The sequence below is a fragment of the Syngnathus typhle genome, linkage group LG17 (assembly GCF_033458585.1).
Source record: "Syngnathus typhle isolate RoL2023-S1 ecotype Sweden linkage group LG17, RoL_Styp_1.0, whole genome shotgun sequence".
Lineage (NCBI taxonomy): Eukaryota > Metazoa > Chordata > Actinopteri > Syngnathiformes > Syngnathidae > Syngnathus > Syngnathus typhle.
Window position 1 is genome coordinate 5,331,404 of NC_083754.1, and position 14,712 is coordinate 5,346,115.

At 43.4% G+C, this 14,712-nt stretch overlaps 2 protein-coding genes across 2 annotated transcripts; one reads left to right on the forward strand and one right to left on the reverse strand.

The window, feature by feature from the left end:
- Window positions 1–2,381: 2,381 nt before the first annotated feature.
- Window positions 2,382–10,168, reverse strand: fmnl1a (formin-like 1a). Its single transcript, XM_061302543.1, has 25 exons — window positions 9,633–10,168; window positions 8,054–8,137; window positions 7,618–7,704; window positions 7,321–7,391; window positions 7,127–7,210; window positions 6,890–7,036; window positions 6,706–6,814; window positions 6,555–6,631; window positions 6,385–6,478; window positions 6,134–6,208; window positions 5,942–6,052; window positions 5,716–5,865; window positions 5,537–5,638; window positions 4,769–5,432; window positions 4,571–4,695; window positions 4,301–4,503; window positions 4,001–4,235; window positions 3,870–3,938; window positions 3,732–3,812; window positions 3,534–3,663; window positions 3,302–3,465; window positions 3,132–3,233; window positions 2,978–3,070; window positions 2,763–2,868; window positions 2,382–2,680 (listed from the first exon to the last, which is right to left on the reverse strand). Exons 1-25 carry the CDS (start codon window positions 9,804–9,806, stop codon window positions 2,616–2,618), a joined length of 3,402 nt encoding a protein of 1,133 aa, XP_061158527.1. The 5' UTR covers window positions 9,807–10,168; the 3' UTR covers window positions 2,382–2,615.
- Window positions 10,169–10,347: 179 nt separating this feature from the next.
- Window positions 10,348–14,690, forward strand: mlx (MAX dimerization protein MLX). The gene is made up of 8 exons (XM_061302688.1): window positions 10,348–10,594; window positions 11,684–11,723; window positions 11,808–11,894; window positions 12,141–12,250; window positions 12,314–12,413; window positions 12,612–12,711; window positions 13,018–13,219; window positions 13,284–14,690. Exons 1-8 carry the CDS (start codon window positions 10,556–10,558, stop codon window positions 13,338–13,340), a joined length of 735 nt encoding a protein of 244 aa, XP_061158672.1. The 5' UTR covers window positions 10,348–10,555; the 3' UTR covers window positions 13,341–14,690.
- The last annotated feature ends 22 nt before the right edge of the window (window positions 14,691–14,712 follow it).

Sequence of the window (14,712 nt, forward strand, 5' to 3'; positions counted from 1 at the left end):
TTAAAAAAAACAAAAAAAAACAGCACCAGTTCAAATGTAGCATCAGTCCCTCTGCGAAGCAGCCTCATAAGCAGCTTATTGTCCAGACTTTTACACCCAACATTTGTTAAAGGACAAATATGCACATCAAAACTTTAAACGAGCGAGCAGAGTCGCCTCTTAATTACATTTTAATGACAAAGCACAACGTGACGTCTTAACTCAACACGCTGTGTGTTTGTACGATTAGCTCAAATATCCTGCTCGTGCCTTGCTTGGTTTCCATCCGCACACTTTGTGGGCTTGCACAGACGCTTTCGAGAGAACCCCCCCCCCCCCCCCCCCCGAACCACTCATTGAAACTGCATGAAAATAGTAAATAAAAAGAAGCGTGTATTTAAAATTCTGCACTGTATGTGCAAATTAAAGTATATCCCAGAAAACGACGCCCAGTGAATGCACCATGAAACCGTCCCTCATGCTTGACATCATCACCATGACAGAAGAGCACACTTAGTTAGCACATTTTCTCAAAATTTCCAGATTAAAAAGTGGGAATTAAGAAACGCAGCAGTGACATTAGAAGCTAAACTTGAAGGCTCGACACGTTAGACAGAGCCACTCCTCCCCCCCCCCCCCCCATGTTCTTTCTACACTACTTTGGAGTGGGTATAAACTTGATGACCCATATATATATATATATATATATATTTACATGTGTATATGTATATATACATGTGTTTGTGTGAGATGTCAGTATATGATAGTATAGCTGTGAAAAAGGAAAACGTGTGATATAATGATATACATATTTATATATACATACAGTATATAGACTTAGACGCTAAATGAGGATCTACTGTAAAATGTCACGACTGCTTCAGTTTTTATAAATTAACAGTGTGATCATTTTGTACAGATTTTTTCCTTTTCGCATTCTACCCTGAGATTATTTATTTACATGCGCGGGACATTTTTATTAAGACAATTATTTAAAATACATATCTGTATAGGCTGTGTAATATACATAGCTCCTTTTTTTCTAGGATTTCCTGAATGGACACGTGTTCTGTAATGTTATGTATTAAGGAATTAGTGACCCAAAATATTATTTTTTTGAAAAAAAAAAAAGGTTTTTTTATTTTCTGTATTTGTCTTTTTAAGATTTTTATTTATATATCTTTAAAAAATCACCCCATCCTGTCTTTGCATCTTTTGGTGCTGTCGAAGGTGCGACTTTATGGCGTTAAGGACCCAGTTCGTAAAAGGTCACTTGACTTTAATGTTGCATTCGAATCTGCGCGTAAAACACTCTTTAAGGTAGAAAAAAAAAAAAAGTCGGGAAAACAGAAGCACCGTGATGGATCAACAATGAAGTATTTCAACTTGTATCTCTCTTTTTTAAATATCAATACATTGAACCTATGTGCTATATAGGATGTACTGTATAGTACATGTACTGTATTTTTACATGAATGTGTGGATGTTCCAACAGCATCACAAAGTAGAAAAAACAAAAATGGTGTACATAGAGTCAGTCGTTCCTAACCAGTCCAAGGAGTTATGTCCAAAAAGCAAAATGTATTAATTTATTAACATTATTAGTAGTCTAATGACAGGATCAGAGGCATTAAAACACCACAAACGCATGTATCGTCTCAAGCAATCGCACGATGCAGTTAAGATGAAAAAAATATATATATAAACTAAGACAATGTCTATCATGTTTTCTCCAAAAATATAAAAAGAATTAAAAAAATAAAAGGTGTTGAAGTTGAGATATGCTTTTGGTTTTGTGTAAGACAGGCAAGGCATGTTAGGTCGTGTGACGTCTGTCGGGATCGCTTCACTGCAACGCGGCCCTGAATTTGTAGTTAGTGTGACATAAAGAACAAAAAGTAACATCATAGATCTATTATAAATATATACATATATATATATAATAAAATTTTGATTCAATTTATTTAAAAAAAAAAAAGACTAATGATGCTGGACTTAATTTATCAGTGTGGGTGATATTATGTGAGGAAATGTGTGTGACAAAATGTTTTGTACATAATTTGCTGTGGTTGTGTGTCCAATAAAGTGCAGCTCCTCTTGTATAGTTTACTGATTGTTTATTTTTGTCTCTTCGTAGACCTAAGCATGCAACTGAACAAAACATGTTACATTTTTTCTGCCAAACGATTTGGAATGGGGAAAGATCTATGACATACGCTCATTATTAGATGACACGGTTGTGGGCTGTTTTCACGCCCACAACGGCACAAACTACCCTTTTCTGGATACACAGATTTGTGCTCGCCATATATACCCAAAAGTCATTTTTACACTTTGTGAAAAAAATGTCTACATTTTTAACAATTTTCGCTGAACTTACAAATAAAAAACAGTGAGTGGACTTTTGAAATTAAAAAAAAGTTTCTTTTATTTTATAAAGAGCAACGTTAAGCATACATCTGAAAATGTATGGTGATTTATTTGTCAACACATTTTTGATTATAACACATCCTGTATTTATATACATACCAACTTCCTGCTAAAATGTCAACAATCATGTTTTACTAGCAAGAGATTTCTAGTTGACATCGTGTGTGTGTATCAATCCACTTTTAGCCTTGAGGTCCTTCTTTCTTTTAGGTGTCCGAGCGCTGAGTTACCCGGCGACCGTCCGTGCGGCGGAATGGCGTGTTCCTCAGATCTGACAACGAAGAACAAACAATATGGGCGATGGGTAAGACCACGCAAACACTTCTCACACATGTCAATTTGTCATATGTTACCTGTGATGATGTCCTCCAAAGCACCATCCTTGCCCTCGCGCACCTGAGGTTGCACCTGCTTCCGCTTCAGCTCAGCAATGAAGTCCATCTTGGGCATGGAAGGACCCTAATAGAATTTTAAGTCACAGAAAATGTATATTTCAAAAAGCCAGGTTCTTTCTGATTTGTGCAGCTCTGGCACCCTCTAGTGGCTTGTTATATTTATTTGGATTTACCTTTAGGCCTGCAGGCTTTGTCGGCACATGATCTTTCTCTTGGCTCATCTTGAGCTCCATTTTCTTCTTCAGCTGATTATCTTGGTCGGCTTTCTGCAAACCAAATAAAGAATCCTCAGCTCCACACGTTTCCACCCTCAGCCGACATCCTCACCTTGTACCCTTTGATGAAGCGTGCAAAGAGCGGGAAGAACATGGCTGGCTGAGTAGTTTTGGGGTTCTCCCCAAAATACTCCACAGCAGAGCAGTAAGCCTCCTGCATAATGGAGAAGTGGAGGTCAGATTAGGTGACGCGCAAGCTCACTTATGACAATCGAGGCTAACCTGAGCAGTCTTGCTGTCTTTCATCAGAGACTCCAACTGCTCGCTATTGCTCTTGATGAACTCCTTCAAGACCGGGCTGTCATCCTGGACCAGGAACTCCCTCTTGGTCATTTCCATCCCTCGCTCCAGGGAGCGGATGTCCTGGAGGATGCTGTCCAAGGACACTGGGCAAAAGAGAGGAGCGTTTCATTTTGGGTCCATCTTACATCAAAGACAGAAGCGTGGACAATACCGAGGGCTGCCTTGTCCACAAAGTGGAGCTCTGTGTGGAAGTTAGCCAATTCTGGATACTTCTCATTGACAATGTTGGCAATGAAGTGGAGCAGCGTCTGTGTGCGGTCTGTGGACTTTGTTTCCAGCAACTGAAACAAACAAGTGGTTCCTTGAAAACCTACTCCTACTGATCTCCATTTCGATGAAAGCTACTTACAAGGTCCAGACTCTGAAGTCGAAAGCCATAAGCTGCGCCTCGCTTGCTGCTGTTCATGTAGTTGCCAAATGCTAAAACGATCTAAAAAAAAAAAAAAGTCAGGATCTGTCTGTAGCTTCATGACCAAGTTGGACCGACCTCTAAGATCTTCTTTAGTTTGGCTGAAGACTTGATGGACATGGACGCTGCGATGACGGAGTTGATTTGCTGTGGTGAGAACAAATAGTCAAATCGTTGGTCCGACACTTTTGAGGGTGGGCTGAACTCACCGGCTGCAGCCTCTTGATGCTCTCGGGGAAGTTTCCCATGAAGGTGAGCGTGTTAATCCGTTGGCTCAGGCGAGGGATCTTCCCAAAGTTCAAAATGAAGCGGTCTTCATCCGTCAGTTCCTCAAGGGGCCGTCCATCATTCTCGTAGTTGTTCAGCAGTTTTATCTCAAAGTCCGAGGGTATGAAGTGCTCCAGCAGTTCCAGAAAGTCAATGGACAAGGATTGCTGATCGTACCTGTGAAGGGGACAAGTTTTTATTAATTCCACAAAAATTATGAAGGTCAGTTAGGCGGTCCGTACGTCTCGATAGCGGTGCAGATCTCCGTAGGACTCATCCCAGCTTTGCGCAGCGTGATGGCCAAATTCTTGGCCTTGTTGGCGTCAATCAAAGATGTCTTGCTGACAGTCTTCTGCATTAACTTCTTTTTCCCGTTAGTCAGATCTGTTGGGTTACCCTGTGCCTTGGTCTTGAACTGTTCTTCAAACATTTCCATGTTCAGCTCCTGGAGAGACGTAGAAGGACGATGAAACTTGTGCTTTTGTCTCCAGACTGTTCTCTGTCAATCTTACCTCCAAGACTTTCTCATCATTCAGCTCATGAAACACAGTTCCTGTGACCTGATTTGGTTTTAGAGGCTGCCAGTTCAACAACGGCATCCTAAACTTAGTCTGGATGGGCTTCTTGCTCTTCAACCCTGAGGAGACACAATGAAGACCGTGTTACCGTGGTTTTGGATCTTGATCCTTCCCCCACAGGTTTCACAATACCGGGTGCTCCTGGAGGAGAAACACCAGATGGAGGCGGCGGAGGGGGCTGCCCTTCTCCGGCGGCAGGTGGAGGAGGCGGTGGAGGTGGTGGCCCACCTCCGGCAGCAAATGAAGGTGGAGGTGGGGGTGGGGGTGGAGGTGGCGGCCCACCTCCGCCAGCAGCTGGTGGAGGTGGTGGTGGAGGTGGTGGCCCACCTCCAGCAGTAATTGGCGGTGGTGGTGGGGGAGGAGGTGGTGGTGGTGGTGGTGGTGGTGGCCCTCCACTGGCAAGTGGAGGAGGTGGAGGAGGCGATGGAGGCGTTGGTAGCTCCCCACCTTTGGTGGCAGGTGGCTCTCCTCCAGGAGAAGGTGGTTTTGGTGGAGAAAGAGGTGCCGAGGAATCGATTATAAATGAGGCGGAGCAAGCCACGTCGACCTTGCTTTTTGGTGCCGAGTCGCACTCGGTCTCCGTGACGGGCATAACCTTGATGTCCAAACATCCCGAGGCGGTCCTGGTCAAGCAGATCAAACCCTTCTCCTGCAGTTCCTGGATCTTCAGGTCCAGCTCAGATGTAGCCACCACGCTCATACGCTCCCTCTCCTTCTCCCGCTCCCTGTCCAGCTCTTTCTCTCGTTCCCTCTGCTGCAAGGTGCTCACCTGAGAACACGACTCTCTCAGGCTTTCCTGGGATGGAAAAGATGACTCATCAGCATGGTCGCACATGTCTACGGCTGCAGTATCATCACACAAACGCCTGATACCTTCTGCAGTCGAGTAAAACATCATACCTTGAGCAACTCTGTCTCTTTGGTGGCCTGCATGAGTTGAGTCTCCAGCTCGGAAATCTTCTCCGCGGTCTGAGACTCGATCTCTTGGAGCTGAGAGTTGAGCTGGAAAGCACAGTATAAGGAACATCTGAGTACACGTCCACGACCTGCGCTGTACTCCTGCCATCTTTGTGGTCCACCTCAACGTTTATGTGCTGCAGTTCGTCCATGTGCTCCAGAACACCTCCTCGGCTCTCGGCGTCCTCCAACAGAGCGCCGACATCCAGCACGTTATCCAGGTAGGCCTGGATTTGCACTTGAAGCTTCTCGCTCTCCGTGTCCCGCAGACTCTGAAATGCACAAACAATACGGTATGAACTCTCTTCACAGGACACTTCATTAGGTACACCGCCGCAATCATCTCACTTCCAAATACTTGTCCAATCCCAAGTTGGTGAATTCGTACTGCAAGTGCACGCGGAAGTTCATGTTCTCCACGGAATGGACCACAATGTTGATGAACTGCATGCAGGCCACCTGCAAATTCATTCCATTTGTAACAACCGTTGCCAAATGATTCTACAATTCTACACGGGATGGAAAATATGTAGGACCCACCATGAAGTCAATGTTGCAGTCCTCGTTGATAAAATACTCCATTAGCTTCTCAAAGCGGTACCTCTCTTTTCTCACCTGAGGAAGACAAACAGATGATCAACAATATTTAATGTACGTTATACTTTCTGTCCACAAGAGGGCGCACAAGAGACGTGAGTATGCTTGAAGTGTAGCGAATTGGACATGAGTGGATGACGTTGTCTAATGTCTACTAATAATCCTTATCAATAATATTATTATTAGTGTGGAACCTCTCTAAAGTTGTCAAAGGCCGACAGGATGATGTCATGTCCTCCTCTGACCAGACAGACGGCAGCCAGCAGCTCCAGTACCAAGGCCTTGGTCCTGTCACAGAAGACCCGAGTGATGATGATGATAATGTCACGGGTAAAACACACAACTTATGAGCACACACACACACCTGTGATTTCTGCTGTTCAGACTGAGCGTGATCTCATTGACGCAACGCGGGTGCCTCATCACCAAGTGGAAACCCGACTAAAACAGGAAGGAAAAAGATGACTGCAATGGCGGCAAGTCTTATTTGTTTCCTCTTTGGTTTATCATGGTACCTGATAGTTCATGATGGCCCTCAGGCACATGATACACACGTGCACGTCGTCTCTGTTACTTGGCGAAGGACATTTCTTATGCATTTTGTTGCCCAGAGTGGAGCTGATCCTGTTCACAATGGCAACATGAGCGTCAATTCGCGGCGGACTGCCAATGCAGAAGACTTTGTCCAGACAATCTCACCTCACTGTGAGCGCTCGTGCCGCCCGGGTCATCCCGTGCGAATGTAAGCCGGCGCCGGTCTTAGTCATGTCCTCAATGGATCTCCCGTTAACTGGCTTAGGTCCGTCGCTTAGGTTGCTGCCATTCTCGCTGATCTCCACGTCAATGCTGCAGGAGAAACGGAGTATTAAAAGTGACTCGGTGGACGGCGGGGGAATACTGGGAAGCTTATCAAGCTACTACTGCTGCGCTACTCACGGGGCGTCACTCTGGGCCAGAGACAAATACTCCACCAACACGTCCAGACCTTTATTCTGCTCATTGAGGAACTCTTGAGCCCAACTACAAGACATAAGGTAATCCTGTTTAGTTTAATCAAACATCAATCTGAGAGGCAGGCACAAGTATGACATTCTAAACAGCACTTTTTGGTGAGAATTGAAATTGCTCACCCAATGTGGTTTGTGCGCAGGGATATTTCCAAATCTTTGAGGACCTTGGTGGCTTCTTGGATTCTTTTTTTCTGATGAACAGCCACCAGCAGAACATGTAAGTCATTGGCATCATTGACAACATTGTATATTGTATAATATTGTATCGTAGCACCCAACCGAAAAAAATAGGAAAAACTTGTAAAAAAAAAAAAAAAAAACTGCCGATTTTTGGTTTTTTTTAAAAATCTAATATCAACCAATGTTTGATCTGACTGTTTACTACAACTGAAATGCAGAATGATCAATTGAACTGACCCGGCGACCCACCACCACTTGGTCCGGGTAGAAGCTCTTGATCCTGGCCGGATACGTGGAAGGAGGGCTTTTCACCCGGAAGCGCTCCTGAGAGAACAGAGAAATTGATGTGACACTAACATTCAGGTAGGTGCGCTACACGTAACAGTCTGTGTGCGCACATCCGACACTGTTGCCATGCCAACCCCTTTGAGGCTTTAACCACACCAGCATGTTGTGTGAGGAGGGCGTTAACTTAAGGATGTTTCATTTTGTCACATTAACTTCTTGGAAATAAAAATACATAAATACATTTAAACGTTATGATTAAATTTGAAAAAGCTAAGATCTAAATGACAAAATTAATATTAAAAAAAAATAGAAATACAATTACCATAAAATACAATTTAATTCAAAATGACAAAATGTCAAATAAAACAAAAATCACAGTTTGTACCTGGTCACAGACAAGCTCCCATTTCTTTTCATTGTCGTACTGCCTCAACAGCTCCAGTTTATCGGGTGGCAGGTTCATGTAACTCTGAAAAACAGTAACATCGTTTGTATCAAAGTCAAAGTCTGCTTTATTGTCAACATCTTCACATGCCGAGACACACAAAGAGATCGAAATTACGTTTTCCCTATCCCACGGTGACAAGACATATTACACGATAGACATACAAGTAAACGACGCAATATAAAAAACAAGAAGGCACAAGTCTTAATCTTTAATTATTTTATTTGGTCATATCAGAAATGTTTTCTGATCCCCATAAAAAAAAAAATCTGATTAATATTGCATTTGTGGAATATGAATATGAAGCAGGCCATTTTATTGATTTCAGGGAGGGGCCATTTTGTCATTGTGAGATTCTATTTATCAGCAATTTTGGTAAACAAAAGTCAATGCATGCTTTGATTTGAGTCACTCCCAACTTCAGTTATGTTCATAGCAGCGTACTTTAGAAACTGGTGAGTGAAGGCCTCACAGGAAATGCAACGCGCGGCGTCTCCTCATTGCGGTTTGACAGTTAAACGTGCGAGAAGCCCCCTCGACGTAAAAAAATGACCCAGTCAGACAGATGCCAAATTTTAGATCCAAAGAAAATGTGCTTGGTTTGCTAAACATGAACCTTCTGTTCTTTGCACTTCCCCCTGAATTGTTTGGCTGAGACAGGAAGTGAGGTCACACTATTAAGTGGGTGCATTTATCAAATGGAAAAAAAAAAAATTAGGTCAAAAGTTTCAAGACCTATGTCAATACACCAAATATATATATATGCTATATCTGCTAATTGTCACTAGCAACAATAGTTATTTTTAATATTAACAACTCAAAAGTCTCAACCTGATATGAAATAATGGAAAATACAAAAAAAACAAAAAAACATCCTGAGTGCAGCATGTTGAAACGTGCTACTTTCCGGTCTGTGGCGGTGGTGTATTGCCCCACTTCCCCTTTCTGTACACTCGCTCAACTAAATAGTCCCACAAATTGAGTTTTATTATTTAGAATGTTTTCATTTTCTACTGCTTTATGTTTTGATCTCTCACGTGTTGTGGGTAATCCAGGGTTTGTGGTCTTATGACTTATGAACCATTTACTCTTGCCCTACATGCAATTTTGATCTCTAATGATGTAAAAAAAAATAGCTTTATGAAGGCACAAAATGCAAATTACCATGAAGGGGAATCTCCCACTGAAATTAGTAGCCTGTAGCAATACTACGTTCTTGTACCCAGTTTCTACACTCAAACATACTTTGACACATTTTTGTCTGTGTTATCAATTTTTTGGTATTATTTTGTTTTCCCCTCAACTTACATATATTTTGACAGTAAATATGTGCTGACCAGTTTATAGGCTCTTTTTTTATACAAAGCTCTTTACACCAATGTCTTACACGTGTATTTATACCTTTTCTGTCACTTTGCTTATGGTAAACATTTAAAATAATTGTTAATTTATTTCAAAACAGCTGATTCCTGACTAAGTGGTATCATTGCAGTGAATTTAGAAAGTGTTCTTGACTCACCAGCACCACATTGAAGCGCTCCTCCAGCTCCTTCTCAGCGGGCATGGGCAGCTTGGGGGTAGCCGGCTGCTTCTTGGGCAGCGTCGGGGCGCCGGGCTCACTCATGATGGACACCGGGCTCCTGGACTGGCTGTCGGTCGGCTGGTCCTGCTCCGACCCCCCAGCATTCCCCATCACTAATCTCCACACGTAATCCAGAAGGAAAGCCGTACACAAACACCTTTTCCTGAGAAATCAGCGCATACCAGAGCGGGCCGCGCTCACTCCAAAAGGGCTCGTAGGCCTAGATGAGGCCTTGTGGAGAGAGGGGCTGCATCGTGAGATGCTTAAGGATGGAAGAACGAGAAAAGCTCTGAGTGCCGTGTCTGAGCGGAAGGCGACACACTGAGACAAAAAGTCAGAAACCGCACAAACAGAAAAGCAGAAGGGTAACTTCCTGTCTACAAGGCGACAACATCAAGAACGCAGGGTGGAGCACACATAGTGTGATGCTCATGGTTGGGACTGTAGGGTGGATGCAGGTGTTTGAGGTTAGAGATGAAATGGTGTCACATATACTGGCTACTTTTCATTTGAAGCCACCCTGAGGTTTGATCTTTACCCTTCAAGGGAGGCCAGCTTGCTTGAAGGCCAGTCAAGTGATCAAATAGAACAACAGCGACACTCTGTGGCTCAAACCGGCTACTGCAGCCCAACCTGTGACATTTGTGGATGCTGGGGGGGGGGGGGAAGCAACATAAATACAAGCGTTCAACACTCTGTGTTTGCGAATGTGTAACAAACATTTAATAACAGCACGCTCTTACTTTGCCAGCCGACCATGTACTTTGTTTTGATAGCGGAGGAAATCGTTTTGGCTTTGGAGGCATTCGAAGTTTCACACATGGACCGCGAACGCACCAACGCTATCAAGGACTTCCAAAATGGCGGATCCGACGACGTCGCCCGAGAACCACGCCAAGGTAAAGTCAAGCCCTGTGTTCGTAACAAACATCATCTTTTTTTGTCTTGTTACAAGTCTTTTGTGACATCAGCCACAAATAAACCGTCGTGTGTCTGTTCACTCTCGGCCGCGCTGGCTGTCATGTAGTCGGGCTTTGTTGTCTTGCTCGTAAAGGGAATGTACTTGTGAGCCTTTTTTTTTTGTCTCGAGCCTGTAATAAACAACGCGTTTGGGTACTTTGTGTTCTAATTTAATTTAATCTAAAGATAGAACCAATGCTTTTTTTTGTCTTTTATACTTTGACAAGTCTGTGAAGTAAGTTTTGAGTTTTCATTTGGTCCGCACGTTTTGGGACTGTTGAATCTCGTGTGAAATGTCAAAATATGCTTTTCTCATAAACTACTCAGTCAACCGCTTTAATGCCGTAGTTTAATATAAAAAATAAAATACTAAAACTATATACAGTTGTCTTCTTGAGGTCAGAGTTTTAACATCACTTTCGCTGTCAATCAAAAATGGATAGTAATGAAAGTAAAATATAATATACCTTCATTTGTTTATCCTATGCCTTTTTAATCGTCGCAATGTTTCATAATTGGGGAAATTGTCATGAAGATATATTGTTAGATTGAAATGTTTTTGTTTTCATAATTGTGTTTGTCTATCAATTGCGTTTTTAGTTTGCCAAATACAGCCAATCCTAGGGCACATGTAGGTACCGCCATTAAAATAATAACAATAATATTTTTCTATGTTCAAAATAAAGGATGAATATTTGTCTTTTTTGTAATTGCATTGCCATCTCAACTGAATTACAACTCTTAGTCTTTCGTATTGTTAAAAAAAAAATATTCCTCCATTTTTTTTCATTTGTTGAAGAGAGTATTTTCTAAATTTGGCTCCCCTGAGGAGCATGTGCGGAGTACTTATTTAAACGGCAAACACAGCAGTGTTTGTGGTCTTGTGCTTCTGTGAATAGAAGTAATCAAGCTAGTGCTCAGTGGCTCCTTTGAGTGTCTTTGTCCTCATCTAGGCCAGCACTTTTACCGCATCTAACTTTTCTCCCTCATTTCTTTCTCGATGTCTGTTGCCTGGTGACGCGGTTCAGCACTCGGATGTGGCGTTCGCCGATGGCGTCTTTGACCCCAGTGAGTTTGTCGTGCTCCAGGTCTCGGCCTCACGAAGACGCGCTGATATTGATTGGGAAAATTGAACACTGTGCTTTGTTGCAGTTCTCTTTGCTGACGCGTCCAGGACGGGGAACCTGGTGTCAAGGGCCAACAGCATCAGCTCAAGTGCCTCTTCAGTTCCAAACACAGGTGTTCCTCGTGCTCATGGTGTCGTCGCACATCAGGCGACACAACCGAGAGCGACAGAACGGGGCAGCAACCCAAAAAATAGTCTGCAAAATTGTAAAGAAAAACTGCTGACAGTTCAGCCGGCCTCGGCCATGTGGCTCGGTGTGCGGCGGGCCTCGAGGGAGCAATAATGTTCCTAGGTCATTATAAGCAAAATGTTTTATTATCCAAGTATAGTGTACAATTACTCTTTTAATATGACATCAGATGACGAGGATAGCGACTGCAGGCACGAGACGTTATACAAGACTTCCTGCAAAGATCGGCGGAGGCAGGCGCACACGCAGGCCGAGCAGAAGCGCCGTGACGCCATCAAGGTGACACTGCGATATCCTTAGACCAACACTGAATTTCTTACAGCGCTTAATCTCCCTCTCCAGAAAGGCTACGATGATCTGCAGTCGGTTGTGCCAACCTGCCTGCAGTCTGAATTTGCGGTGGGAGCTCAGAAGATCAGCAAGGCCACCATCCTGCAGAAAAGTAAGACACCACAAACCTAATCGCAAGCATTGTTATGGGAAGCAGAGTGACAAAACTTGTTTCTGTCCTCCCACATCATTGTCTCGTTTAGAATGCATTCCTTGCCGGTCGGTTGCATGTTGGGGCCGAGCTCCCTTGCAGTTGTACAAAAAAAAAAAAAAGAGATCTTAAAACTACGCAACCTTTTCTGTTGTGCAGCCATCGAATATATCAAGTTTCTTCACAAAGAGAAAAAGAAGCAGGAGGAGGAAGTTTCCCGTCTAAGGAAAGAAGTGACTGCGCTGAAGATTATGAAAACGTGAGTTGGTGGGTCGGCGAGGGTGGAGGCTGTTATTAAACTACAAATGAGGGTGTCCAAGTTCAGATGCTTTTTAATTGAATGGCTCAAGAGCGCCATCTATTGGATAAACAGCGCAATGACAAAAAACTAATTAAATCAGCCTACCAAAATATAACCAATTGAGGTATTTTTTACCCAATCTTTGTCTGATAATAAGCCGTCTCATGATGAAAGAAAGTTTTTGTTTGCCAATGGTGATACAGCCTCCATCAATACTGGGAGTATTGGCAGCTATGGTAGGCATTGTTCTACATTTCCTTTTAGAAACTATGAGCAGATTGTGAAGGCATACCAGAACCATCCACAGCAAGGCGCGGACCAGGTGTCGGACCAGATCAAGTTCAACATCTTCCAGAGCATCATGGACTCGCTCTTCTACACCTTCAGCAGCTCCGTGTCGGTCAACAGCTTCCAGGAGTTGTCGGCCAGCGTGATCAATTGGATCGAGGAGCACTGCAAGCCGCTGGTACGTCCACCGCAGGCGCTCCCCTCGGGTCCGCTCAAAAATGATGCTTTTTCCTTTTTTGTAGATGCTGAAGGAATTTGTCGTCAGCGTGTTGCGGCAGGTCAACGGGCAGCTCTACTGATGCGGGCTGTGACGGTACACGATTGTGTATATGTTAGCTGCGGGGGCACACTCGATGTATGTCTCATCTTGGCGATTTGAGTCGGTTTACATTTGTGATAACGTGACGCGAGACAAAACAGTGGTGTTTTTAAAAGCCGACAACAGCCAATGTCAAGACACGGGCCTCGGAATGTTATCAAGAGCAATGTGTTTCAGTGTGTGTGGATTTTGTCTCTCAGGGCTAAAGAGAGTCTTTGGCAGAATTTGTAGAGATGTCACTAAATTGTTCTGATGTGCCTAAAATGGCCAGTGATGACTTAGCTACATCGGCACCGAAAGCAGCCTCCGTCCAGGACAATTCAAACCAATTTCCAGGGCAAGAAATTTCCCATTATATGTGATGTGTCAAACTACAAGCACTACAATCCTACCCGAGCCTTACAAAGTGCATATCATAGGGGGGGGACGGTAAAGCTTGCCTCTAATGACCTGTTCTGCTCAGATCAGATGTTACTCTCCGAAGCAGGACACTCCAGGGTAGCTTCCCGCACTAAGATAATTAAATGCGTGGTGACGTCAGTTTGGCGGCTTTCACCAATAGTACGTAGACACAATCCTCTTACAAACTAGCGACGGTGTGCCCCGTGATGCCTCTTAATACTACCTCACAAGCCGGCTAATTCCCGGGCCGACTTCATCCTGCATCGGTCCCTCACAATCAGGTAACCGAGCAAGTAAAAAGGTGTTTGGTTGCCAGCGTGTAAGGGGCTGACTGTCTTTTGTACAGAAAGCTAGCCGGTGATTTGTAAATACATAAAGGGAAGCTTTAATTGTCTTATGACTTAGTGAGTTTGTACTTTTATGGACAATTTCAAATATTTTTTGTGGGCATAATTTCTATCTCAGTTCTCAGAATAGCCGAGGATTGTGTGTACAAGCAGCATTGCAGCCTTCTTTTATCAAAAGCATTTAATATAATGCCTCATGGCGTCCCCAAACAAAGACTTCGGCTCTTGATTAGCTTAGAGTTAAGTGGTGTGCCACAAATCAATGTGAGCACAGACTTGTATATTTTGCCTCTAGATCTGTTTTAACCAAGTGTGCCTCAGGGGTATGTCCTTGGATTACTCTTGGTCATTCTGTCAAGTCTAAATCCAAACGCACCTGTAGTCTGGTATTTTGTTCTGTTAGTTGGTATTGAACTGCCCCTCCCCTTATTTATTTTAGGCAAAACACAACATTGTTCTCTTGATGTTTCTTACTGATTATACGCGTTCAATGTTGGCTTGTTTTCTAACTCTGTCGTGGCCACAATCATTTCTTACCTGACTGTCTTTCCTGGTGGAATAAAAGTGTCTGAAGTAGTCTAGTGAGTTGTCAGCATTCAGTGA